At 36.6% G+C, this 27,704-nt stretch overlaps 1 protein-coding gene across 1 annotated transcript in view; it reads right to left on the reverse strand.

Annotated features, from left to right (window-relative positions):
- Positions 1 to 26,979, reverse strand: part of LOC134749431 (putative phosphatidate phosphatase) — an 84,240-nt gene extending 57,261 nt beyond the window's left edge. The window contains exon 1 of the mRNA XM_063684359.1: positions 26,738 to 26,979. Within this exon, the coding sequence (XP_063540429.1) occupies positions 26,738 to 26,849 (112 nt within the window). The 5' untranslated portion in view covers positions 26,850 to 26,979. The remainder of the gene's footprint in view (positions 1 to 26,737) is intronic.
- Positions 26,980 to 27,704: the final 725 nt, after the last annotated feature.

A 27,704-nucleotide genomic window follows, 5' to 3' on the forward strand; every position in this document is an offset into this window, starting at 1 on the left:
CTTTGATAAAATCTGTTTGGATTAGAAATCTCGCAACAATGCATGACTTCATAGTGTCAAATATCAAGCCTAAATTGACCACAAATACCTATCATGATACGACCTACGCTCAACTTTCAACAGAGAAAGTTACGTGCCGTATTTTTTTTTAACCTTAGCTGTTTAAAAACATGTACAAATAGTGTAGTTGAGACGAGAGACGACAATGCAAATATGTATGTACATATGAATGCATAATGTCTACGTGAGCCACTTGATGCGATGCGTGTTTGCGTGCTGGTGCGAAGTTAATGTTCTCATGAGAACACCTAGTTCCATACAAATAGTACATGTCCAGCGTGTATATAAGACTCTATTGACAGGACAGTAAGAGCTTGAGAAGTGGACTGTCAAGTGTATGAATAGAATTGGTGTGTGACAATGAGGCTTAATGGAGGGTTGGTATGGAGAATACATGTAGGAATTGTCGCAGACAATGGAATAATAATAATCTATTAAAAGGCTGTGCAACTTAATGAATATGTGAGCCATTTTGTTGCAAACGTAGGTAAGTCAAAAGAAAAAGATAAGAATCCAGATTTTTTCTTCTTCATTTGTCCTTCGGACAATAGTACAAAATAACTACAAGATAATGTTAGTTGCCTTAAAAGTCGGCGACGACGTATATGATCATTTTAAAAACCATAGGACATCGGTTTCATATAGGTAGTGATAGAAGTGTGGAAAATAAAAGTAAGTCATAAGTAATGCGATCGTTATAATTGTTATTGAAAGAAAGAACTGACCAATTAAAAGACCTAGTATTACTTCAACAAATTACTGATAGATCAATCATTTTAGCGCTAATTATTGTGACATGCTCATGCCGTCAAGCGTCTGATAAAGAATATTATGGTAATAAAATCACAATAATCTGTAATATTATATGAAGAGGCGTGTTAAGGAAAACAAAGTAAGAAAAATATTTATTTTTGGATAGCTGCTGATTAAATTTTGCAGTGGAGGCAAAGGTTGCAAAAAATACGATTATTTGTTGTAGTGATTGTTGTAACTACACGCATAATATATAAAGATTAAATGTACCGCATTGCCAGTTGTTTTAGAGGTTCATTTTTAAATTTTTTAATCAACTTTTATGACAAGCGCGTTATTGATCATGAACACTGCTAAAAAGTAAACTTATGATAGATATAACAACACGATTAAGGAAACTTAACACATTTGCAAAGTTTTTTTTTGCATATATGGAACAAGCGCGAATTTGCATTTGTATTCCAATACATATATTTGCATTTGCTCCAGCAAAAAAGTCCAATCAGCTCTAAATTAACCTTTTTTGCAAAGGGGAGTTCCTCTTCCCATAACGATTAAATTAAAGAAAACGTAGGTATCAAAAACTAATGGTAATCTGATCTAAAGAATTTTAGGAACATAAACCAGATCTTTCGTCGATTTTTTTACTCAAGTCAAGACACAATAAATCGGCATTGTGAACTTTCAAGGGGCCCACCATGTTCCATAACATTCAATTTGAACTTGTAGTTTAAGAATTATTGCACGTCAAAGTTCTTACTTTTGTCACTGACACACTCATTCACTCACCGATCATCATAATTCTAAGGTACTTCTAGCCAACCCACAAGCTTCAAATTTAAAACATGTTGTTTTTTGTATCAGTCACGTTTAAAGATTTAGGAACTGCATAAGTAAGTTCCATTAATCTTCAGTCTAACGCTGACGTAGGATAAGGTGATTCCTCAGTGATTCTGTACGGGCCTGGTGCAGCGCGATGATTCTCTATCCGGTGTGCACAGGCCTTTATTCTGTACTCTACCGCCTCTGCCCTTATGAGAGCTAAAAAGAACAGTTGATTTTCAAAACAATGGCTAGGGGACCGCACAGCCACACTGTTGCTGGTGCTACACATGCCAATAATGCTTTGTTCTAAATTGCTTTTAACTGTAACTAATGCACGCGTTATGACAGAATGAGTAATGTCGAGTGGTTGTCCGTAACTTGCTGCATGAATGGACGCACTGTTAACCTAACTGGGTTACTACCTTACTACGGCGTAAGCCGTGGGTGGTGAAACGCGTTACTTAGTTTCAGTTTTGTGTACCGTACTGACAAAACATTTCCGACTTTATGGGTATGCTTGTTTGTCACCGACGTGGTATAAAAAATCATTAAATAAGACATAATAAAACACACACCTCAAAATACGCCAAAATCGATAAAATATGATAAAACGGTACATATGCGATATGATACCACCGTATTTAAATTTGTGACTGATTTTTTCCTTAACATTTTCCTGCTTTCAAATGCTATGCTAAACGAATTCAATGTCACAAACTATTTATTATGATACAAATTCATAGAACCTATTCAATACTATCTATGAAAAAAATACTACTTTCATTTATACAAATACGAGTAGGTATGTATGTGATATTAGAAGTCTTCACAGTAAGTATCTGATTAGACTACGGCCTGATTAGTTAGTGCCAAAAGTAACGTTTCTTCAAACAAAAACGTCACTTTTGACACTGACATATCAGAAATCAGAAATATTTATTGTGTAAACTGTGTAGGTACAAGACCATCCATATAGTATCCGATCCATATATGTAGTATCTTTAGCAAATTTTTGATGTATCTTAAAGTTCGAATCAGGCCGATAGTATTACGAGTAGATCGAAGTTTCGGTTACGGCAAGTTTTGGCATAAAAATCATCGATCGGACCCTACTAAAGATGTCCACTACATGACCAAACTTCCCCAAAACGTCTAACCATGCCCTTAAATTTTATTTTATTTTATTTTATTTTATTTTATTTTATTTTATTTTATTTTATTTTATTTTATTTTATTTTATTTTATTTGTATCTCCTCGGATTTCTCGGGCCTATAAATCCCGGTCTTTTGATAGGCTTGCGTGGGGATATAGATCCAACACGTAGAGGCCCCTTGGAGAGCTTTAATGTCATGTAGAACGCCTGCTGGAACCCGTTCACAGGTGCAACAATAGACACCCATGAACCGGTTGCAACAGGCATTGGGACTATTGTAGAAAAAGTGAACAGTATACCGGTCTATGGATTGAAGTTTGGGTGGACAATGAGACTGGGCTATTGAAAAGAAGTCCGGACACCTGCCATAACAATGCTAACACACGTTATCGAGGCAGGTGGTGACTTGCCGCTGACTAGATGGGCCCCTGAAACTGCCGTCGTGAAGACGACCAGGAGCAACACCGGTGTGAGCGGCTCAGGGGTGTCGAGAGGTGTGCGCCGCTTTCTACCCAGTGGCTGTTACCAGCCACTGTGCCAACTCGCGTCTTATGCATCTTTCACTTCCACCCCTGGAGCATATAGCTCTAGCGACTCCTCTCTGGACAGCCAATGAAGGCAAGCCAGAGCTGAGAGTCCTGCGGGTCCCCTTGGGGTCCACTCCGACCGACGAAGACACGCCGGAGACGGAGACCCTGACCGACTCTCGGGAGCACTCGGGTCCGTGGGGTCGTTACTCCCCAACAGCTCGCCACAAGCTGCCCTGCGGGCTTATTTTATTTTATTATTAAGTACTTCTTCTTTTGGCGTTTTAACTTTTAAATTGTATCTTGATATGGGTGTACGAATGTACTTTTTGCCTGAAATAAAACTTTATTTATTTATTTTATTTTATTTATTTTTTATTTTAAATAACAGTTCTTTGCAACATAGACCAGATCGTTCGATTACTTATGAATGCGTCTGGTGAATTCCCACTTGCGCCTTCCTGTTGATATGTCACCCGAATATTATCGAGTCAGAAAACTAAATTGGAAGTAATTCAGAAATTACCTAGTACCTAGACCATTATATTTGTGTCATGCCATTATTTAATCAAAGCCAACATATCAATCTACTTAAGGCGGTTCCCTGAGCCAGATGGCGAAAAATCTCCTTATATGATCATGTTTTTCTAAGAGGCGTTGATATTCGTAGACGTGGAAAAAATATATGTAATTCTTGACTATATTATCTTTAACAACATAGCTTCCGATACACGAATTATGACACTTCGCTCGATACAATTAATTCCCAAAGTAACCTCTAACTCGGACTTTTAATCCTACTTTACTCGGTTATTTATTATGTGATACTATAAACAAAAAAGAAGGAAAAACAATCTTAACTTAAATAGTAATTTCATAGCTTTCGAATTTCGATATTGTAAGGTAACGTTTTTAAAATAAATAAAAACCGACAAAATTCGATCAAAATTGACACTTGGCGCGTATGTTCTTTCCCGTTCTTTCTTGCGAAATGTGACAAAGACAGCGGCAAACCGATGGAACGGCCTTAACATCCCGGACACGGGAATTTTACGGTGAATAATCCCTAATTGCACATCTAAAGCGCGGATTCCGTTACTATAATGATTATTCAATAAAAAGTCATAGGTATGGACGGTAATTATTGTTGAAATAGGTATGTAATGTAACTGTAAGTTAGGAAGATTCATTGAGGCGATAACAGGCCTAAGCGCCTAAAGTGTTATCGCGTATATATAGACATTTTCCTACGAGTACAATACCCCTTTTGTTTTTTCAATAAAATTTTCTAAATACACTCAAAACAAAAGTGACCCCCTATTGAATGTGCTTGAATATATGCATGTAGCTACAGACAGGACCTTATACTATATACAGAAGGTTCATAGGCCATGTTTAACTGCGGAAGATACTATGAGTTCGAATAAAAGCAATGTAAAGTCAACAAATGTGACCGATATTCATTTTTACTCGTAGGTGTATAAATAAAGAGCCGAAATACACGAAAGCATTCTGCCGTATATACAGAGTATCTAATTATACAGTCTCAGAAAGATATAAAACAACAACAATGTAAAAGATACGCGTATTGTAAGTTACATTAATTACTTGGTAACTCTACACACGGCGTGCTATACTGGCATGTCTAACGTGGTCGGCACTCGGCGCATTGACCCGACGGGATGAAATCTGAACCCACAATGTTTTAGGGTACAAGATCAACATGCGTACAGTCCGCTAAATATACAGGGTGGCTGAAAAATAAGTGCATTCCCGTTGCCAGGGAGGTTTTGGGATTATACTGAGCAACTTCAACCACGAAATCGCGAAAAAAATTTTACACTCCCATAGAAAATGGACCAGCCAAAATGCATGAAACATTCAAGTTTTTTTAGCGATTTCGTAGTTGGTCGGGTAGTAAAAGTTGCTCAGTATAATCCCAAAACCTCCCTAGCAACGGGAATAAGCCAGTAAAGCCAAATATATCGGGATACATCCTTATTTCAAACTTTAAAAACTTCAAAATTTTATTGTAGGTACACGAAAATATTTACAGTTTATATTTAAATATTATTTTATTTCTATGCTAACAAAGGTGTGGTACATACAATTTGGTCACTTTGGCCGTCAATATCTGTTTGATGCTGACTGGACCATCTGGACATACAGGTATGATTATCAACGTCGGCGTCAGGCTATAAACTTGGAGTTTTCCATGACGTGAGTACTAGGTTGGATCATAAAAAGTGATTCAGTATAACCTACATCTTATATCGTCTAAAAACTACTTGTATCTATTTGATAACTTACGAGACGACATGTAACACGTGACACTGACAGCTGTATTTGATATCGTAGCATCGTTTTGCATATTTAAGTAGCTGTCCAATTGACGACGATCAGCAAAAAGTGACAGCAATTTACGAGTTTATTGTTCGCGGGCAAGTGTCTTAGAAAAAAATTCTACATTCGGCGACCGACGATTAATACATTTATATTTTTTAATCGACAAGAACATTTTTTACTCAGTGAATTGTCGATTAGTCGCTTTCCACGGTCGGCCAGCTGCATAATTAAGCGTTTGTCGGTGTATCTGAAGGGTTACACGGAAAGAACAAGTCACTTTTTTCGGAAAATGAGATTTTCATTTCAAAATGTAGAACTCTTAATAAACTATTAGTTATATCTTTTGCTACCACTGTATAATATATGTAACACAATTTTTTTTTTAGTTAAAAAATACCTGGTCACGGAATTACCATACATTTTGACATGGTTCCAAATTTTAAAACCTCGATTACTCAAAATGTTACTAAAGTGACTAATGTTCTTTTCGTGTACCCTTCATCTACAGTAGGACACTTCTACAATTTTGTAGCTGACTGTACAAATTCAATTTCGGTACAAATAAAGTGACATACATAATAACCGTATCTTATGAGGGCCGAGAATTTTCGAACCATCAGTGGTCGTAAGTGTAAGCATCATAGTAGTGATTGTAGTGGATATCCTGTATGTGGCCTTATACCATGTAGCATGCACCCGGCTTTATAATCTCTGGTTGTTGTGTTTATGACTATTCTTAGTTTTTATTATGGAGAACTGTCAGATATGTTTCTGGAGGGAATACGATTTGTGATTGTTAACAAGATACATTAATTTAATTAGTATAAACAATAAAACGGAGTTAAATCGAAACAGTTTGAAGTTTGATTCTACATAAGTAACGTGCGTTCAGATCTGATTGTATGAAGTTTGACAGTTTTGTATGAGTTGCCATTGCCATACACTAACCGAACCGTCAACGTTTGTAGATTATCCTTTTGATAAAACAGTTCAGTTCAAAGATTTACATAAAAAAGGCACCTAGAACTCCTAGAAGGCACTACGCTGAGGCAAAGTTGAAGGATCCTGCCCTGCAATAGTAGAACCATAGAAAGAACTTAAGTAAGTAAATATTCTTCATCTTCTCTTTTCTTCTTTTTTTACTTACTTACTTTTCCGTGTAAATACTTCAGCTTCTGACTGTACATTACTTGTACTTAATGTACATTTATTGTAGTTTTGACTTTTATGACCATGACAAGCGTGTTTGACCAAAAACATTTGTAAGCATTATTCAAAATGAGGAAATTTAAAATTTAAAACTTTCGTGTTTTGAACACATATTAAATCACATTTACAATCGGGTCTATCGCGAGTTTATTTTGTTACCTTTATTTACCGACGTTTCGACACAGGTTTCACTGGTTAACGCGGTCCCTGACGTCCCAGCAAAATGTCAAAACAGAGATTTGTGTGACTACCCGACGAAAAGTGCATTTAAAGTTTGGGGTAGACATCACATTTTCAAACGTCGGTAAATAAAGGTAACATAATTTTTAAGAAAAAAAAACCGACTGCAATGGGGGATGCCGCTGAAAGTTCACTTATTGTTGATGGTGCACTCTTAGATTCCAGACAATGAAATGAAAAAGACAGCATCTTTTGCCTAATTATGTAGAAAACCACCCACTTTTCTAGTAGCATTTCGTTTTTGTAAGGGTCGCAGTTCTAACCTAACCTACTTTTCTGATAGCAGTTCTGTTCTGTGAGAATCGCAGTTCAAAAAACCCACCAACCCACCTAACCCACTTTTCTAGTAGCATTTCCGGGTCCGGATCCGAGTCCGGGTCCGTGTCCGGCTGTCCGGGTCCAAGTTTGGGTCAGAGTTCGGTCCGGGTCCGGGTCCAAGTTGGGGTCCATGTCCAGACCCGGGTCCGGGTCCGAGTCCGGGTCCAAGTTTGGGTCTGGGTCCATAAGGAAGAGAACAAATCGCTAAACGTGAACTATGTGTCATTGAAGAGTTCCATTCTGATCATCATCAGCAGTTCCACTTCATCAAATGTCACTTTTTTAAAAGTAAATGCTGGATTTGTTGATGAAAATACAAAAATCACTTTATGTATGCCTATCACATTTGTGGAGTTCCCTCGGTTCCTCGTGGGTCTCATCATCAGAACTCGAGCTTGACAAAAATATGTATTAAAAACTTAAGTTGCTTAACAAACATAAAGAAGAGGACAAATCGCCAAACGTGAACTATGCGTCATTGAAGAGTTCCGTTCTGATCATCATCAGCAGTTCCACTTCATCAAATGTCACTTTTTTAAATGTAAGTGCTTGATTTGTTGATGAAAATACTAAAATCACTATATGTATGCCTTTAACATTTGAGGAGTTCTCTCGATTCCTCATGGATCCCATCATCAGAACTGCTTTTTGACAAAAACGGGACCAATCTGTATGTATATACTTACAATCAAAAAAAGAATTCTCAAAATCGGTCCAGAAATGACGGAGTTATGGAGTACCAAACATAAAAAAAAAAACCTTTAAAACATTAATAAATGAATAATAAATTAGCAAGAAACTGTGGCATGCATATTTTGCAAATAGCAATAGGTGTAAAAAAATAGCTCGCACGTGAACTAAATATAACTATTTAATTTATATAATTTGAGTGTTGCCAAGCAGCGAATGAGAAAAGCGCCAACATGACGTGACTTCAAACAAAAACGGTCTTTAGTAACACTTCAGCGACAGCAGAGTATAAAGGTGGTCATAGATTACAGTGTCGAAAACTGTTCACTTTGTACTCAAAAGCAAATAAATTCTAAACGGAAAACGGTTAGGGATTCTTAAGAGCAACGAAACCTTTCTAGAAATTAGCTATAGGTATACCATCCTTATACATAGTAATAAGGCGGGCATCTGGGAGCTGTTTATCGGTGGAATACCTAGCCAAACATATGCCAAAGTTGTTTCATTCATACAGGGCAGGTACATTTTCTGTACTGGGGGTAGTAATTATCAGATAATCCTGTAACAATTTAATACTTAAGTTATTGGAACTTCAACTGGCGACAGCATACACGCCGTTATCACACGGTTACGTTAAATTCACTCCATAGTATAACAACTAATCCATATCCATACTTATATTATAGATACGAAAGTGTTTCTGACTGTCTGTCTGTCTGTTACCTCTTCACGCTTAAACCGCTGAACCGATTTAGTTGAAATTTGGTATAGAGATAGTTTGAGTCCCGGGGAAGGACATAGGGTAGTTTTTATCCCAGAAATCATCCTTTAGGGTGAAAAGGGGGGTGAAAGTTTGTATGGGAAATCGATAAAAAACAGATTGCATAAAAAATAAGCTACCCAAATTACTAATTCCACGCAGACGAAGTCGCGGGCAAAAGCTAGTTAAAGATAACACGTTTAAGCACTGGTACCCTTGTAATGCCGGACACCATCACAAATAAAATTCCCAATTATATTAAGCTAGAAACTGGCAACGCAGTCTTTAAAAACAAATTAGAAAATTAATTAATAGATAAATGTTATTATTCGGTTAAGCATTTTCTTAATGACGATAGTTTATAACATTTTTTTTTGTAATATATTATTAATTGTTATTTATAAATGGGAAGACTTGTATAATTTAGTTTTTAAGTTAATGTTGTTTGCCCTTACAAGGTGTCATGGTCTGACTTCTATTTTATTGAATAACAGCTTGATTTACTATGTACATGACTTTACAACGAAATAAATAAAATGAAATGAGAATGACCTATCCGCGAAATAGAAAATTTTGTTATCTGCATATTCGAGCGATAGAGACGAACGATTGTTTCGCGGTTATAGCCCTGTGGTGTTCTTTCTGTGCCGTTCTGTTCTGTGCAATTGTAAAGCAAATGAGCCTAACAAAACTGCCCACGTCGCTTTACCATAAATTATAATGACAATATGAGCACGTCGGCAGTCTAATGTAAATAGTTTTATTGTGACGTTTAAATCTCGCCGTAATAGGATTTGTCTTGGCTCAAGAGGGTTTAGAGTAAGTATTGATGTGCCGTATAAGAGGGGAAAGAATTTGTGGCTTTCTCTTGTCCTTACTCTATCTTAAACGACCAAATTGGGATAGTGAAGTTTCTACAGCACGAAAGTCATCAAAATTTCAAATATGTACATGTCTATAACTTGCAATGTCGTTAACTTTCTACCAAGAATGTTTTATTCCTTTACAGATGGATGCTGTTTAAGCAATAATGTGTCAACCAGGTTTCTTTATGGTTTGTGTGTAAAACTTAGTGTAAATCAGTCACCTGGCAATGGTAACTCAGCAATATAAAGTTCGCATTGTTGGTAGTCAGAAAAACTGTAAAAAACTTTTGAAACAATTTTTCCTCTGATCGCACGAAGAATTGCAAAGATACATTTTAGATTCTGATTGTAGAGGTGGAATATAGCAAATAGTAAATGAAGGTAATTGGCGTTACTGATGCTGTCTTAACATGCAATCGGACTTAAGGGGTCCACTCACTAGTAGTCCGCCGGACGATATCAGCCTGTCAGTTAGAACAATAATTTGACAGTTCCGAACAACGGACAGGCCGATATCGTCCGGCGGACTGATAGTCAGTGGGCCCCTTAGACTTGATAAAACACTAATCAGCGCCAATAAAAAGTTTAAAATAATGAGGCAGATACGATATATGGTCCGATAAGCTCAAATCAGATCTTAAATCCAAAGAGTGGTTACGGTCATTTCTCTCATTAAAGTCATTATAGAGAAATCTTACGCAAATCGCTCACACGTGACACCTTTATCAGATATATCGGCTTTCTCGGACAGTTATCTGACAGTTTTTATTGCATGAGGCAAGCTCAAACTTCTTTTTACTTTACCCGGAAAAGGTAGCAAATTGCTGGCAGAGGTTGTTGGATTCCTTAGTGACATGTTGAGTATTATTTAAGAGCCTCGGAGACGTTTCCTAAAAAAGTCTAAAGTGCTCAATTTGCCAATCAATAAATACAGTATTGTCAATCACTGTATGGTCTGACTCGTAGGCTTAAATTAAAGTATAGTCCCAACCGAAAGAAAGCATACAACTTAGCATGCATTATGTAGGTAAATAGTAAAAAGCAACTTTTTAAGGGTATTTCCCATTCTTTTTCCCAATTTTGTATCCCATATTGCAGTTTTTCATTGTTATTAGAAAAACGGTTGATGGGTGTTACACAAGAAAAATAGTAAAAACCTTAAACTTTTTTTTACCGCGCCCAGAAAGGCAGCAAATTGCTGGTTTAGAAGGCTTGGAGGTTTTTGGATTCCTTGCTGACATGAGAACTGTTACAGGAAACGTCTCCTAAAAATGTCTCAATTTGTCAATCAATACAAGCTGCCGTGAACGTATTGTCAATAAACATGCTGCTTATAAGGAATAAGGGTTTTTTCATCTTTTAGAATACCTACCTGCTTTAATACTTTGACGGGATAAATTATCTACACTTGTTAAAATTCCATAACAACCATTACGAGAGGCGTGGCGTTAAGGCCGTTCCATCGGTTTTCCGCTATCACTGTCACTGTCACATTTCGCAAGAAAGAAGGGGAAAGACCATGCGCGCCAAGTGTCAATTTTGATCGAATTTTGTCGATTTTTATTTATTTTAAAAACGTTGCCTTACAATATCAAAATTCGAAAGCGAACAAATTACTATTTAAGTTAAGATTGTTTTTTCTTCTTTTGTTGTTTATAGTGTCACATAATAAATAACCGAGTAAAGTTGGATTAAAAGTCCTAGTTAGAGGTTACTTTGGTAATTAATTGTATCGAGCGAAGTGTCATAATTCGTGTATCGGAAGCTTATAAATTAAAGATAAAATAATCAAGAACTGCATATATTTTTTCCACGTCTACGAATATCAACGTCTCTTAGAAAAATATGATCATATAAGGAGATTTTTCGCCTTCTGGCTCAGGGAACGGCAAGAGTTAAAGACTTCGCAAGAATTATAGCTTTTATTCCCACAATTCACAATAAATAATACGTTCATTTGTAAAAAGCCGAGGGCCAGTGTGAATGCCGACTAATTGCTTTATTAAAAGCGAACGATTAATCAAGCGTGAACAGTCACAAACAAGTACACAAAAGTCAACTTTATTGCGATGAAATAAGGTGAAAAATTGTATACATATTTCTGAACGGAAAACCGCCTTCTTGATTACTCTTGCCCGCTAATTCCTTTACTCACATTTGTCTTGATCTGAGTTTTTTTGCGTCATTTAAGAGCAGGAATCGAAATGAAATGCAATCGCTTATTTATTGGCTTGGAGTTGAATTACGGATGCACCGTGTTATTTTGTTTATTAAATGGCCATTTCAAATGCGGTTTTTAGGGTTCCGTAGCCAAATGGCAAAAAACGGAACCCTTATAGATTCGTCATGTCTGTCTGTCTGTCCATCCGTATGTAACAGCCATTTTTCTCTGAAACTATAAGAACTATACTGTTAAAACTTGGTAAGTAGATGTATTCTGTGAACCGCATTAAGATTTTCACACAAAAATAGAAAATAAAAACAATAAATTTTGGGGGTCCCCATAGTTGGAACTGAAACTCAATTTTTTTTCCATCAAATCCATACGTGCGGGGTATCTATAGATAGGTCTTCAAAAATGATACTGAGGTTTATAATATCATTTTTTTCTAAACTGAATAGTTTGCGCGAGAGACACTTCCAAAGTGGTAAAATGTGTCCCCCCCCCTGTAACTTCTAAAATAAGAGAATGATAAAACTGAAAAAAATATATGATGTACATTACCATGCAAACTTCCACCGAAAATTGGTTTGAACGAGATCTAGTAAGTAGTTCTTTTTAATGCGTCATAAATCGTAAACCACAATTTGCCTTTCACTCCCGTTTCACATAAAAAATACATTGTTAAAATTATGTAATGTACGGAACCCTCGGTGCGCGAGACCGACTCGCACTTAGCCGGTTCTTTTATTTCGGAGTAAGGCATGTTGGACCGTTTTACCCGCGGACCTTCTAGCCCCGCCCTACCCAATTCATGTGATAATAGAATGTGATACATTGAGTTGTTGAAAGAAGAAATACTCGAAGAGAGGCCTATGCTCAGCAGTGGGCGATAGAAGGCTGATATGATGATGATGATGAGTTGTTGAGGTTGGCTAAACCTGTATTAAGCACTATTTAGTCATAAAATGTTAAGTAGCGAGACAATATTTCTTCACGTTTGGCGTGTACCATCGTTGACAATATTAACTGAGCATTCGTAACCCTTAAAGCAACGTAATAAAGTCTAAAGTTGGTCAGTTAAGTTGCTTTTTGTACGATTCGCGTGCAACATCATATTTAAAACCAAGAGTAATAGGCCATTTGCTTTCTTGAGAGGAACTTAATGAAAACGTTGTGAATAATCTACTTTCGAAATTTATCTATTTATTGCTATTCTTAGGAGACACCCTTAGGGTAAATATGGGAGATACGGATTATATTTTGTTGAATCGTGTAAGTTTTTATTCGAAATAGAGGGGAATCGAAAACTCAGGTTTGATTCATATTAACTATTACAGGATGAAAACATAAGTTAAACGGCAAGCTCGGCCGAATTTCACCTTCCCATACAAACGGATCATCTCATTTTAAAACTACGTGTTGGATATAGTAACGAAACTTTGCGTATGCAATAACATATGTAATTAGTTTATATAGCTCCAGTTTATAAAACAACTAAATAGAGCAAAAACAAGTTTTGTATGAAAAACTTAAATTCGCTGTATTTTTTTACTATGGTATCTGAACCTACATAAACTAATTAAAGACTTAGATATACCTTATCTTATTGTAAGTACAAAGTTTCAGAGCAATGTAGCTAGTCGATTTAAAATGAGAGCGTAACTACGTTTGTTGAAAACATATGTTAAACTTAAGCTTTAAGTCTGTGTATTTCACTGAGCCATCTTTCTCCGAGCTACCCAAACCCATCGATCCCAAGTCGTAAATACCACAACTTCGCCCAAGAGCTTTAATTCGACATTTCCATTCACACTCCTATAAAAAACTATCGTAAATCTTTCCTTAGATTTCGCTTCATACATTGTAGGTAGTTGTTACTCTGTTACTAGCAAGTGGAGATACTGATGAACATGAGATGTACTTACTAGCTAGCTTATAAATAACATATTCTAGAAACAATAAATTTTATATGCCTTATAAATAAATAAATAAATAAAAAACATTATAAAAAACCATATACAGGCTGGGCCAATGAAAAATGCATTTAACTTTTTTTTAATAAATAATATTTTTTTATGTTTTTAAATAAAAATTACAATTAGAATTTAGGATAAAGAAATAAATTTTACGTTTTAAAAATTAAATCATCAAGATGTCGTCCGTAGCGGTTGCAGCACTCTTCCAGTCTTGCTTGTAAATTTTTTAAAAGGAAAAACAATAAATAAGTTTAGCTGTAGAGGGGCAAATAATTAAACCAGCATGATTTCAATCATGGAAAAAACATGACAAACTTTTTGAAACCAATACAACAATAACTATAAAAACGCACGCATCATAGAAGAATTTTAATAAAACCGTCATTAATAGCTAGAAACTCGTAACATATTGAATTCAAACGGTATTTTTCTATGGCTATAAACATTACCATCGGTGTAAGTAACGACGGGGACCGTGGATAAACAATAATGTAGGGAAACCAATTAAAATAACCCACAATAGTAAACGATCAAGTTACAGTACAAGTCAGTTAAACATGGCCATAATTTAAAGCTTGAGGCAACACACTGGAAGAATTGACACACTTTCTTATCATTGATGAGGTTGATCTTTTGAGATCTCCAAGCTTTTATAATTTATGAGTTATATGACCAAATAGTTAAAATGATTTCGCGTGTCAAACTGTAAGTCAAGCGGTATACCAAGACCAAAGATAGATATAACTCCGTAATAGATGGATACAGTCTAAGGAAAAAACGTGCCTCGAAAATCACGAAAATTTGATTCTCGGTCAGAGGTCGCCACTAGTTTTGGCCTACACTCGTATAGAGGGCGTTGACGGTTTCGTTTGTTATTTATAATTTTAACGCATATCAGTGAAAGAACATGGGTCAAAATCATAAAAATAATTAATGCAAATAAAAAAAATCATTTATCCATATTTAAATACATTTTATGGTATTTTTATAAATATTTATTTTTAGTTTTAAAGTGTGTCGACAGATGGCAGTGAATTTACTGGGGTTACAAAATTTACTATGACAGTACCGCTCTAGTATAAGTTACTCTATGCCAAGACCAACCAGCTAAAAGGTTTGAGAACATTTGAAGGGTACAAGGAAAGAACGTGTCTAGTCACTTAAGTAACATTTTGAGTAATCGCGGTTTTAAAATTTTGGTACCATGTCAAAATGTATGGTAATTCCGTGACCAGGCCTTTTTTAACTAAAAAAAAGCTTGTGTTACATATATTATACAGTGGTAGCAAAAGATTTAACTAATAGTTCATTAAGAGCTTTACATTTTGTAATGAAAATCTCATTTTCCGAAACAAGTGACTAGACATGTTCTTTCCGTGTGTTTTCATTTAAGGCCCACAATTAAAAAGGAATTGTCATTTATATGTTTGCAGACCTTTATTTTTGACCATTACGTTTTTATGTATTAAGTATGAAAAATAGGTACCTAACTACCTACTTATATGATTTAAAATAAAAAAATTAACATGATTCCATCGGTTTTTTACGTAAACCTAGAAAAGGAAATGGTAAAAAGTTAATTTTTTTCCGTTTCACAGCGTTTGACTTGCCAGTCAATTCGAACAACGTGATAATTACTATACGAAAACAATACGAGATCTAATAGATACGTTATAGCACTTATAGTTTAGTTCTCAACTAGTTATCTTTTGCAGTTCGATTCGAGGAACCAATTGTCATTTCACGCTACAATTATTGTGACGTTTTGGGATATCCATTTAATTACCATTGGATGTCTAAGTAATATCGTACGAGGACATTCGGAATCGCGGAAATGTCAAATTTGACATGACTTTCGTAAAATATCTCGTTATCGTTTCTGTTTCATATCTAGTGGATATATCTAGTTGATATCCAGATCATTGTTCGAATTGGCCCGTAAGTACTTGGTAAGCATGAGTTTGATATACATTAAACCAAAACAAAACATCAACGCGTGGGCGCATGACATTGACATTGGATTGGTGGCGTTAATGACTCATTATTACATAATGAGTATGCGCGTACGTCGATGATAACCGGTGTGATTAGGATTAAGTGCGTTGCGTATCCGATAGATGTGTTAATTGACTGATATGACAGATTATGACGTTCCTTTGCGGTTTGTATCGATAGGCTAGCTTAAGGAAGGGTTGCATCAACCAATACTTTAGATTGTAAATTAAAGTACCTTGAATAAATAGTTATTAGCTATGCAGGCAATTTTCGTAAGGAATATAAATAAGGAGGAATGGAAATAATAGCACAGGGCGGACACGCTATACATCAAAAATCACTTGCGTTTCTTTCTATGTGTGAACGGCACGTCTGTACACGCGGCATGCAATCATCTTACTGATGATTCATGTTTAAGGGTCGCTTGCACCAAATTGTTTGTCATCGTTAGAGTTCGCTAAATTTTATGGTATGGCAAGTTTTATAGTAAACCGCCGTGACGCGCCGGTTGACGTTGATCAGTCTGTCAAGTGCGGATGATACAACTGACACTAAAGCCTAGTTCGGACTGCGTTAGTAATTTAGTGGAGTGGCGAGTATTTGTGCAGCATAGAGTATACCCTTTAGGCATTGCAGTCACAAATAATCGCCACTCGACTAAATTTCTAACGTAGTCCGAACACTCCGAACTAGGCTTAAGTCCATCGTAAATAAAAAAAAGCTGATACAATATAAACAATGAACTGCCTTGATACCGATACTTTTATCTATACCCTTATTTCTCATAAGCCCTGCAGAGGCGTGGGCGTGTCAGGGCGCGGGCCGGCCCTGTCATTAATTACAACCATCGTACTGACAGTATCTGCACCGCCAGGTTTGACAGTGCTTTTATGAAGGCTTTTGATTGTTTGGACCATCGGATCGGTAGGTAACTTGAATTACGAAGGAAAATTGATATTTTTTTTTACCGGCAAAGACGTTAACTGACGCGCGCCAAGTGGCCCCCATGTTTAAAATTCATTTGTTTACGTTACATGTCCGTCTTTGGGTCACAAACTTACATATGTACACCAAATTTCAATTTAATTGGTACGGTAGTTTTGGAGAAAATAGGCTGTGACAGACGGACAGACAGACAGACGCACGACTCGCACGAGTGATATATCCTATAAGGGTTCCGTTTTTTCCTTTTGATGTACGGAACCCTAAAAACAAACAAAAAACATTTTTACTGATTTAAACAGAACAACGATAAAGTAGTATTTAGCAGGGACCGGCCCGCTATCCCTTATCGGGGTTTTATAAGGGTATTGCATAAGGCTTAACTCACCATACCCTTTGCCAGACGAAACCCTTTGTTTTGCTTTTAAAAACCCTTATATAAAGCTACCACATTTGAGTAATCGGTAGCCCAAATACCCTTACAAAACCCTTATCATCCGCTCACCAACACCTTGCATATTGCTTATAAGGGTTAGCCTTATAAAGGGCTTCCCTTTTAGCATATAAGCGTGCTAATTTAAGTCGTCTAACTTGTTCATAAAGCACACATTACTTCGAATCCGAGCGATCATCGGCGGCGACGGCGGCGTTCTTTGACTAGGCACGTATTTTCTTTCCTTTTCATACACTACCGTAGATATATACTAATCCTGTCTCTTTCACGCAAAGGGAAACCTTTATAAAAAGCGCTTAAAGATAAGGGTAACCCTTATTAAGGGCTAGCCTTATTTTTGGTTAGCTTTTCGGTAAGGGTTAGTCAAAGGTAGGGGTATGAATGGGCTTGCAGTTCAAAAGGGAAAGTCTTTCAATGTGTTAGCCGTGTTTAAGTGTCGCCCATTGAAAGGGTTTTATCGCGGAAAGGATTGTCCGGTCCCTGGTATTTAGTTAAAATGTAGCAATTATATCCAAAATATAGTCTAACGAATAATAATGAAGTTTCCTAAAGTGACATTAAATAAAAACTAACAGTGATGACAACATGACATGTATTTAATTATAGCGATAAAATGTATGCTTCCTAATTGCAACTTCCACTAATGAAGTCGATGTAAACAAAACTTAATTGATATATTATTTCAGAACCTTGTTTGTATCTACACTTCTAGCAGATGTGTGGTGTGAGACTCGTTATTACAGTCGCCACATCAGATAATTATATCGGAACGGCCAAAGTGCTCACAAATATCTGAACACGCCTATATATTGTCAAGGCGTTAGAGTGCGTTTTCAGATATTTTTGAGCACCTCAGCCGCTCCGATATATCTGATGGCGACATTGGCGACTGTACATTAATTAATATGATTATAAAGAGATGTGAAGTCAAACGTATTTTTCTGTTGTAAGAATATTAAAAGAATATATTATATGTACTTTGAATATTATATGAATATTAGTGCTACAATAGCATCAAGAAAAGCACTACATACTTACTAAGCATACACTGCATTGCATATAGCTATTAGGGCAGAACATCAAAAATATCTGTAGCTATAGAGTAGATGAGGCGAAGCATCTTAAGAGGCCCACTAAAGGGGCCCACTGACTATCAGTCCGCCGGACGATATCGGCCTGTCCATTGTTCGGAACTGTCAATTTTTTGTTCTAACTGACAGGCCGATATCGTCCGGCGAACTGATAGTCAATGGGCCCCTTAACTATCATCAGTCCGCCGGGTGATATCGGCCTGTCAGTTAGAACAAAGATTTGACAGTTCCGAACAACTGACAGGGCGATATCGTCCGGCGGACTGAGAGTCAGTGGGCCTCTTTGGGCTGACTTCTTTGTCAAAACCTTTAGAATAGCGTGCTAAATTATCCCAATAAAATAGGCAAGCGGGTAGAAATCGAGTTTTATGGACGGCCCGCCGTAACTAAATATAGCTGTTATTACGTTCACTTTAGTGCAGTTGCATTTCAGCCAGATTGCGCTCAATTGGGCTCTACCGGGCCTAAATGATGCCATCCTGTGTGAGGAATGTAGGCGAATATGACTTTAGGGTCGTCTGTCTGGCTCCCAATTAGACCGTCATACGAGAGCTGAGAATATTAAAGAGCAATAAGGCCCTGCAGTCTTCATACCTAGGTTGTTCGTACATACTTGATCATCAATTATTTAATATCTTAAGAATATACAAAAAAATGCGCAAAAGTGCGGGAACTATGCGGGAACATGGGTTGGGCTCGAGTTTACCTGTAACCATATAGTATATCGGCGGCTATATCTGATGGCGATCAGACATATCGAAGCAGCTAAAGTGCTCACAAATTTCTGAACACGCCTCTATTGTCAAAGCGTTAGAGTGCATGTTCAGATATTTTCGAGCACCTTAGCCGCTTCGATATATCTGACAGCGGCCTACTTAATAGCTTATAAATTGGTTCACGACTTTCTTATCGATCGTATGGTCTTTTATTGTTTCAATCGATCAAGATTTATAGGCACGGAAAGAATTGAAACAGTAGCAATAATATTATTATAAGCTATTGTTTTTGACCTGAATGCAGCTTGCAATCTTAACTGCAGTTTGTTCCTATAGCCAGCAATAGTAAAAAGAAAGGTATTATTTTGATTTTCTCTAAAGTGGTTAAATATCTCCCGTAAACGTTACATTCGGACGAAGACGTATCGCCTCGCCTGATGTATGCGACTACCGTCGTCCATGGACACATCACCAGAGGGGTTGAAAGTGCGTTGTCGTGGCATTTAACACAGCGTACTACGTAGGCGAACAACACGCGATTGCGAAGCGATGCGGCGCGGGGTGAATCAATCCTTTTATACCTATAGAAGTGTCCTACGTGGGCGATCTCGTTGCGAACGCGAACACCGTGGGCCCGCCGCGCCGCGCTGCGCCGCTGCCGCTTCGCGTTTGCGAGTTGTTCGCTTACGTAAGACGCAGCGTAAGATGGCAGTAGGTACGCCCCTTTCTTGAAGGTTTGATTCGACGGTCGTATCGATCCAGAAACACCGCGGGCAACAGTCCATTCCACAGTTTTGCTGTTTGAGGCAGGAAATTTTTGGACAAACGCACAAATGCTATTGCAGCTGCAGTGGGATCGAGCAATGTCAATGTAAAATTTCTTGATAAACTGAGTTGCTGTCATTGCCGCATTGCTGTACGATTAGAATGTTCAATCCGTCACACGTTTCATCAAGGAGATTGACAGTAACATGACCCATGTTCCGCTACTGCAACTTTGCAACAGCAATTTTCCTGCAGTCTTAATCAGGTGTAACCTTTATGCACAATATACTACCTAAGTAATTCCTTAATTGGAATTTTTCAGTCTTTATTACAATACGAGTATAAAGTATGTTATCTCACTATCGATCGAGCCATTAAATAAAACATTAACAAATGCCACTCATTAGAATCATCAGATTGTGGTCACTTTCAACCTTAAGTGTGCAATTAGCGCTATCTCTGTGTGTCCAATCACTTGATTTTAAAAACACTTTTTAGTCATTTGACTAGATATTAGAGTATTTCAAGCACTTTATTACAAGTCAGTTTAGTAATAGATTTTACCTCTATTGGTTTTCCGTATATTTTTTAAGAAACACTGTACTTATCGGAGCTGCAATAGGAATTACCATTCTTGTAACTAAACGACCTCGCTGCGCTCGGACGTAATGTCGTACTCGGCCAGCAGTTCCTTATTTCCGGATCTTTATAGTAATGTACTGTGTACTTTACTAGATGATTGTAATAAGCAGCAACAGTAGTAGGAATATAGTAATGAGCTAATGAGGTTATGACATTGTGCCAGAGGCACAGCTATTCTAAGCCTTTTATCGTAGTATTTTAGTATTGCGACCATCCTTTTCCGCTGACGAATGTTATCTAGGACGCTTACGAATATATGATAATACCACAGATTTAATATATACGCTAGATGACGCAAATACCACGATTTGTATTGAAATGAAGCGTGCCGACTTTTTCATATAAAATTTACGCATAATATAATTTTAAAATTTGTTATCTGTGATAGGAAATATGTTCTTGCCTTTGGGTACTCGCAATTTTTGGGCTGTTGCGGTTAATTATCATGCAACGAAGCATTTTTTAAGTTTTCACGGACGTCCGACTGCAACAACTGACGCGCGTGGACTGCAAAGAGCGACGGTCAACCTCGACGTTTGGTCGGGGTTCGGACACGCGAAGTAGATGCATTTGCGACTTCTATGGTATATTTATTTCTGTGGATAATACTATTACTTATTCTATGCTAATATTAAGGATGTTAGTCTGTTTATTTTTAGAGATTGTATGTGAAGTACATATCTGCAAAATATTACAGAACTGACCTTATCCTAACTTTATATCAATTCTGTTGACCTCAAAGGTATAGTCACCGGCAATAAAATAGCAGAAAAATGAGGGACATATATTTTTGAGCACTTCGTTCTGCAACATATAGTTTGTCAAAGGATTGTCTCATTTCAAACATACGAGTAGACAGAGAGAATCATACTATCTTTGTCTTACACTACAACTAGCACCCAAAATCAAAGGATGAGTATAGTTTTTTTTTGTTCTTATTTACTGACAGTTTGGTTTGACCAACTATATTTATCTTTAAATGTGCCTACTCTTGAAAGTGGTATATTTTCTTTATTTAGTAAAATGTATGTAATGTGTTATTCCTTCTTTAATCTCGCGTTAAGGTGATATGAGATAACATCTCAGTCTTTGTTACCTTAATAGTAAAGTCTTATTTTGAATGATCGAAAAAAACTATGGAATACAGGATGTGTGATAGTCCATACAAATATTATCAAAGCTAAGTCATGTGGGAATGGCGGTAATTATTCTTTAATCTACGCCGACATGAGCTTTATGGCTCTATGGCCAATTGGCAAAAGAGTTTTTTTTTTTTTATTACAAAAAGGCAAGCATTTGACCGCAATCTCACCTGATGGTAAGTGCCGATGCAGTCTAGGATGGATCATGCTTACCTAAAAGATGTCTATTCACTCTCGATTTAAAAAGATCCAAGTTATAGTGGACTGGGAATATATTTGCAGGAAGTGAATTCCACTCCTTAGCCGTTCGCATGATAAAGCTGGATGCATAGCGCTTAGTACGAATCAGTGGCAGAGTAACGACGTAAGGGTAAAACGCAAGTCCGCGTCTAGTCCCACGGTGGCAGAATGGAGATGGGGGGATTAAATTATGTAATCCCATCGCACACTCCCCGAAATGTATCCTGTGGAACACCGATAAACAAGATACCTTTCTACGGTGTTCAAGGCTGCAGTCTAGCCTCTACTAATCCCGCATCTCCAATAAGCTTCCTAGCGCGTTTGTCCATGGAATCTAAGGCGGCTAACTGATATTTGGCGGATCCATCCCAAAGGTGGCTGCAGTACTCCATACACGACCGGACTTGAGCTACGTAAAGCTGAAGAAGCTGCCCCGGTGTGAAGTACCGCTTGACCTTAGAGAGGACGCCCAATCGTCTAGCTGCAGATTTGGCCAGAGATTCAATATACGCCCCAAAGCTCAGGTTAGACGAGATACTCGTGCCAAGTAGCTGAAGATGGTTGGATATCGGTACGGATACATCCCGGAAAGTCGGAGTCAGGCCGAAAGGACTCCGTTTCGCAGAGAACAGACACGCCTGCGTGTTGGTTGCGTTGAATTTGACCAGGTTAGCGTCGCCCCAATCGGACACTGTCTTAAGTGTTAAATTCAGACGGTCCACCAAAGGCACAGAGGAGTGAACATTTACCAATTTAATTGGTGCGAAAATAAGTATGATATATGTGGCAACCATTCAAAACTCTATTTTACATTTAAATAAAATACGATAATTAATTAAATACCTGTAGAGTTCATCATTAAATATAGCGTAATGAGTTAATGACTAATGATAGAATAGAACGAATGATTTTAATTGCTAATAATGATGTTTCGAAAAACGAATTAGTTATAATAGTTAGTGGGCAATAATAACATTAACATAATCATAATATTAATATCCTGCCGTTATTTAATCCCAGACCGGTCATTCTCACATTTGAACTAAAAATTTGTATTTATCTATATACATGACGTTCTTGTCAAATATCTAGGAAATTAGATCAATAGTACAGTAGGTAATAAAACACTAAGTGGAGTCATAGGCGAAAAAGTCATTTCAGTAGATGCAGACTATACTAGCTAATACCATGAAAGCTACACGGTCTTGGAGTTTTGTGTACTGTGACATATGAAGAGAAAATGCTCCTTAATACCGCCTAGTGTAATTTTCAAGAGAAGAATCACGAGCTCTAAGGAGCTTTTTTACCGTACATATTTAATAAGGCCTTAAAAATAAAATATTTCAGTCCCTCTCAAAAAGATCGGCTGCGAAAGGTCTCCTTAGCGGATACGGGTAATCTGACAGGTCGGATGTTTTGACAGCGGCGCAATTACCTGCCACTCTGCGCGCGTATCCTGCGCGGGAGTTTATAGGACAGCGTGGGTCGGGGTTTGAGGTTATCAAAAATTATGATTCAAATTGACGTTTCGATTTTTAGGGTTCCGTACCCAAAGGGTAAACACGGGACCCTATTACTAAGACTCCACTGTTCGTCTGTCCGTCTGTCTGTCTGTCTGTCCGTCTGTCTGTCACCAGGCTGTATCTCATGAACCATGATAGTTAGACAGTTGAAATTTTCACAGATGATGTATTTCTGTTGCCGCTATAACAACAAATACTAAAAAGTACGGGACCCTCGGTGGGTGAGTCCGACTAAGTCTCGATAAGTATGGACGTTGCAGGCTCAGATGGAGATGGTGGGATGACTTAGACACTTTTCTCAGTAACTGTCCGGAAAAACCTTGCTCAGCAGTTGGACACTAAAACAGGCTAAGAAAACATTTTTCATAATTGACATAAAGGGAGCGCGTAACAACCACATACCCATTTTGTGAATGAAAGGATTAAATCGGTCAGGTTTTTGGCTTTAGGCAACGTAAAGTATTTTCTTATTCGGGCGTCAAGAACATGACATGTCTTCCGACAACGTTCTGACATATTTGTGACAGAAAAATCCCACTGAATAGGTAGTTAGGCCTACATCAAGTAATTTATTAATAATACAAAAAATTGCGGTTTAGTTACATTAATACTACAAATTTTAGGATTACATGGATTAAGTGGGACGTGGGACATATGCATGTGACTAAAAATCGGTTAAATATCTAAGTGCAAGTTATTCTCTCATGCGCGGGAAGTTATATATGAACTGTACCCATTTTCATTGATCATGATTATTACGCTCGATTATCATGTACCATGTACCCATGCTTTATCTTTTTATTGCCTCCAGGCGTATATTTGATTTGTGACTCTATTACTGCATAAAACCAGTTTTTTTCTTTAAAATCCTAGGCGCCACACGCCTACGCAAACATTGTACAGAGTACAGATAAAGGACCGCATTGTACGCTTTTTACAGATAACGTGAATTTATAGTTTCGTATTGTGTAATGTTTTCTTTGAGGGATCATGGGTGGTTATCTATAGGATTTTACACCTTTCTTTTACATAAGTACATACGGTAAAACGGGGTGGCTTTAGGAAAATTTCGGGTTACTTTGATAGTTTTAAAATGGCTACAAAATTACCATTACTTAATGAAACTGTTCGTGTACCTAGTTGGATTAATATATATTGATGGTCGCCTACTGTAAAAAATCTTGCAAAAAAATATATTATGGCTTAAAACTGAAATTTCAAAGTCGCCCCTACATTTCAAAGCCACCCCGCTTTACGGTACTTGTATGCTGCTTGGCTATCCCAGTCTCTCTTGCTACCTATCCCGGAATCACCTGATTTGAAATGAATGACATATTTCAGTTTGTAACTTCAGTACCTAACCTACCTACAATCTACTTTTAAATACCAAAGGGAAATGTGACGTGATGTTAGAATATAAAGGCTTTACTCAGCAGTGGGTGGATATGGTAATATTAGTGATTTTAAATATTTTCACAATGTGAATGACCCCTGCTTTGATTAATACAAAAAATGCAAATGTGATACTGATATGATGCCAAAGTGTATATGATGATAAATATGTGGCAGGAGATGCCACCCTAGCATCAAATAGAAGACTAGTAGCATTAAATAAAGTTTTGAATTAGTAATTTTTATAAAATGGTTCAAGTCTCCAACCTGGGCAAGTATCCCCAAAAACTCTTTAGCTTAAAATATTTTTTATGCATACCAATAACAAATATCTATTTATAGCAGAATTTAACCAATTTAATCCAGACCAAATTAATCAATTAATAAAAGAAAACATCACACAATGTTTTATAAATACAAAATAAAATATATAATAATAATTATATTACTAGGGCTTTTTAGGGTTACATACCCAACGGGACGGATGGGGGTAAAAACGGGACCCTATTACTAAGACTCCGCTGTCCGTCTGTCTGTCACCAGGCTGTATCTCTTGAACCGTGATAGCTAGACGTTTGAAATTTTCACAGATGATGTATTTCTGTTGCTGCTATAACAACAAATACTAAAAATTAAATTTGTATGGAACCCTCGGTGGGTAAGTCCGACTCGCACTTGCCCGGTGTTTTTGCACCCTCAAACTCAGGTCTAAATACTGATAGGTATCACTTATGAGTCCAGTTCATGTCAGCCTGGATGTTACTGACAACCTGGATAGCAGGGCAGACATAAATCAAAGAAATCAGTTTAAGATAAAAATAAAAATATGCGATATAATCCGTTTTCATAGATTTATTTCATGAGTAAGTATCGCAGTAACCAAAGACATTATTATAAAAATTAAAGTTACTTTAATTCTGGGCCATAAAAAAGTATTTTAAAACCTCTAGTATCTAAATACTCTGTTAATAATGATAGAGAAAAATGTAAGCTTGGAGTCATTCAAAATAACTCATTTAAAAAAAAAATAAGATTTGAGCTTGATAATTTATTTATCAAGTTTTAAACAAGCTTATACCTTATTATTAATAAGCACTCTAATCTTACTAATTTCTCTATAGTTATAATAGGTAAACAAAAAACACATAGGATAAAATAAAAGTAGAGAGTGTATGCTTTCTGGCATTAAGTCCGCCTTTTGTATGATTAGTTTTTCTTTTGTGCAGTAAATATAAAATAAAATAAAATATAGTCACCTGCAAGAAAGATTTGGTTGATACCAAAACTACTTATTTATAGCAATGATTAACAAGTATGTGATGGCAATGGGATAAGTTTCTCAGAAAGCAGTGGACAGGGTCATCACGCTGCACTGTAACAGAAGCCCCTCTGTGCTGTGTGCAATGTGTGCACAAATGTACACTAATGTGATAACTGAGTGTTTGTAACTAAACTAATGTTTACTAAGGCATATGACTGCCTAAAAAAAAAACTAAACAATTTTTTTTATTTAGAAGGTTTTAGTTTGTTTCCTTGTGGTTTTTAACTCCACTAGTTATTTATAGTACAACTGCACTGTAGCACAAAGTTATTTAGTAGTCTGATAACGGAATCAATTTATTAATAGACATTTATTTCAATTTAATGACAGTTGTATTGTGATATTATATTAATGACAAATATGTTACTCTGATATGCTTGCAATATATACATTGTAAAATGAAATATTGAGTTTATAAACTTTACCGATAATATAAAATGAAAATTCAATGTGAAAGATGAACGTGAAGTGTTTAATTGCAAATACAAGGGCACATAAAATAATAAATGCAATACAATATTGCAAATTAATCATGTATTGATGTTTCACACAATACCTTAATTATTCCAGTTTAACCTTAATAATGCTGACTTAATAAAAAAAAGAATAATAAAGCAAAAACTTACCGCAAAACAGAATCGCGAAATCCATTATGATTTTTCGCAAAATAAACTTGGAATCACGATTCATTGTGATCGAATGCGTACGCGAATTTACTTTTCGATCGTTCGTATCCATTACAAGTTTGTTTTAATTAAATAACAATGGTAAATATTGAAATTCACTAGCACAGAACGTTACGAAATCGGTGTCGCGAGCGTTTTGAACTTTTGACAACCAACACGTCAAACACAAAACGCGTGCGCGCGCAGACTGCGGTGTCAGCGCGATCGGACAGACGGCGCGTTTACGAAGTTCACTACACTCGAGTGAAGTAAGTAACATTGGGTGATAGAAATGAATAAATAGACCTGTACCGCTGGCTATATTTTGACCCCTAGGTTATAAAAATATTAAAGTCAATTCTGTTTTCGCTTATGAATACTTTGTTAAGATGTAAATCTTACATTTTGTTTTGTGTCATATATATAATTTGCTTTTCTAGTAATTTGTTATTTTGTGGTAATTATTTTTTATTTTGAATTATCTTGGAGAAAAAAATATTCGAGAGAAAACATGTAACTGTGTTGCATTTAGGATAGTGTTTTTAGTGTGAAAACATAGTTTGTGTCAATTACGTCCACTGCAATCTGATACTATGTCATAATATTCTAAATGACACAAAAAAAAATTAGAGTTAAAAAAAATTACTTAGGTCGAATTTAATCGTTTAAATAGGTCCATTAAATGATTTTGTGTCTTATTAAGGCATAGCTTCATAAGATATTTGATGATTTTGTTGTAACAGGCTGTCACCGTTACAAAAGAATATTAAAGATATTAGAGTTTACATCTTATTAATTTGAAATGCGGGATAAATAAGATGTATGAATTTGTGTCACTTGCATCCACTGCATAAACAAATATTACAAAAATATTATTTGCGTTCAAACGAAGCTAGCGGGCGGTCTGAATGGGCAACGGAGGCCGTGC

The sequence above is a fragment of the Cydia strobilella genome, chromosome 18 (assembly GCF_947568885.1).
Source record: "Cydia strobilella chromosome 18, ilCydStro3.1, whole genome shotgun sequence".
NCBI classification, from domain to species: domain Eukaryota; kingdom Metazoa; phylum Arthropoda; class Insecta; order Lepidoptera; family Tortricidae; genus Cydia; species Cydia strobilella.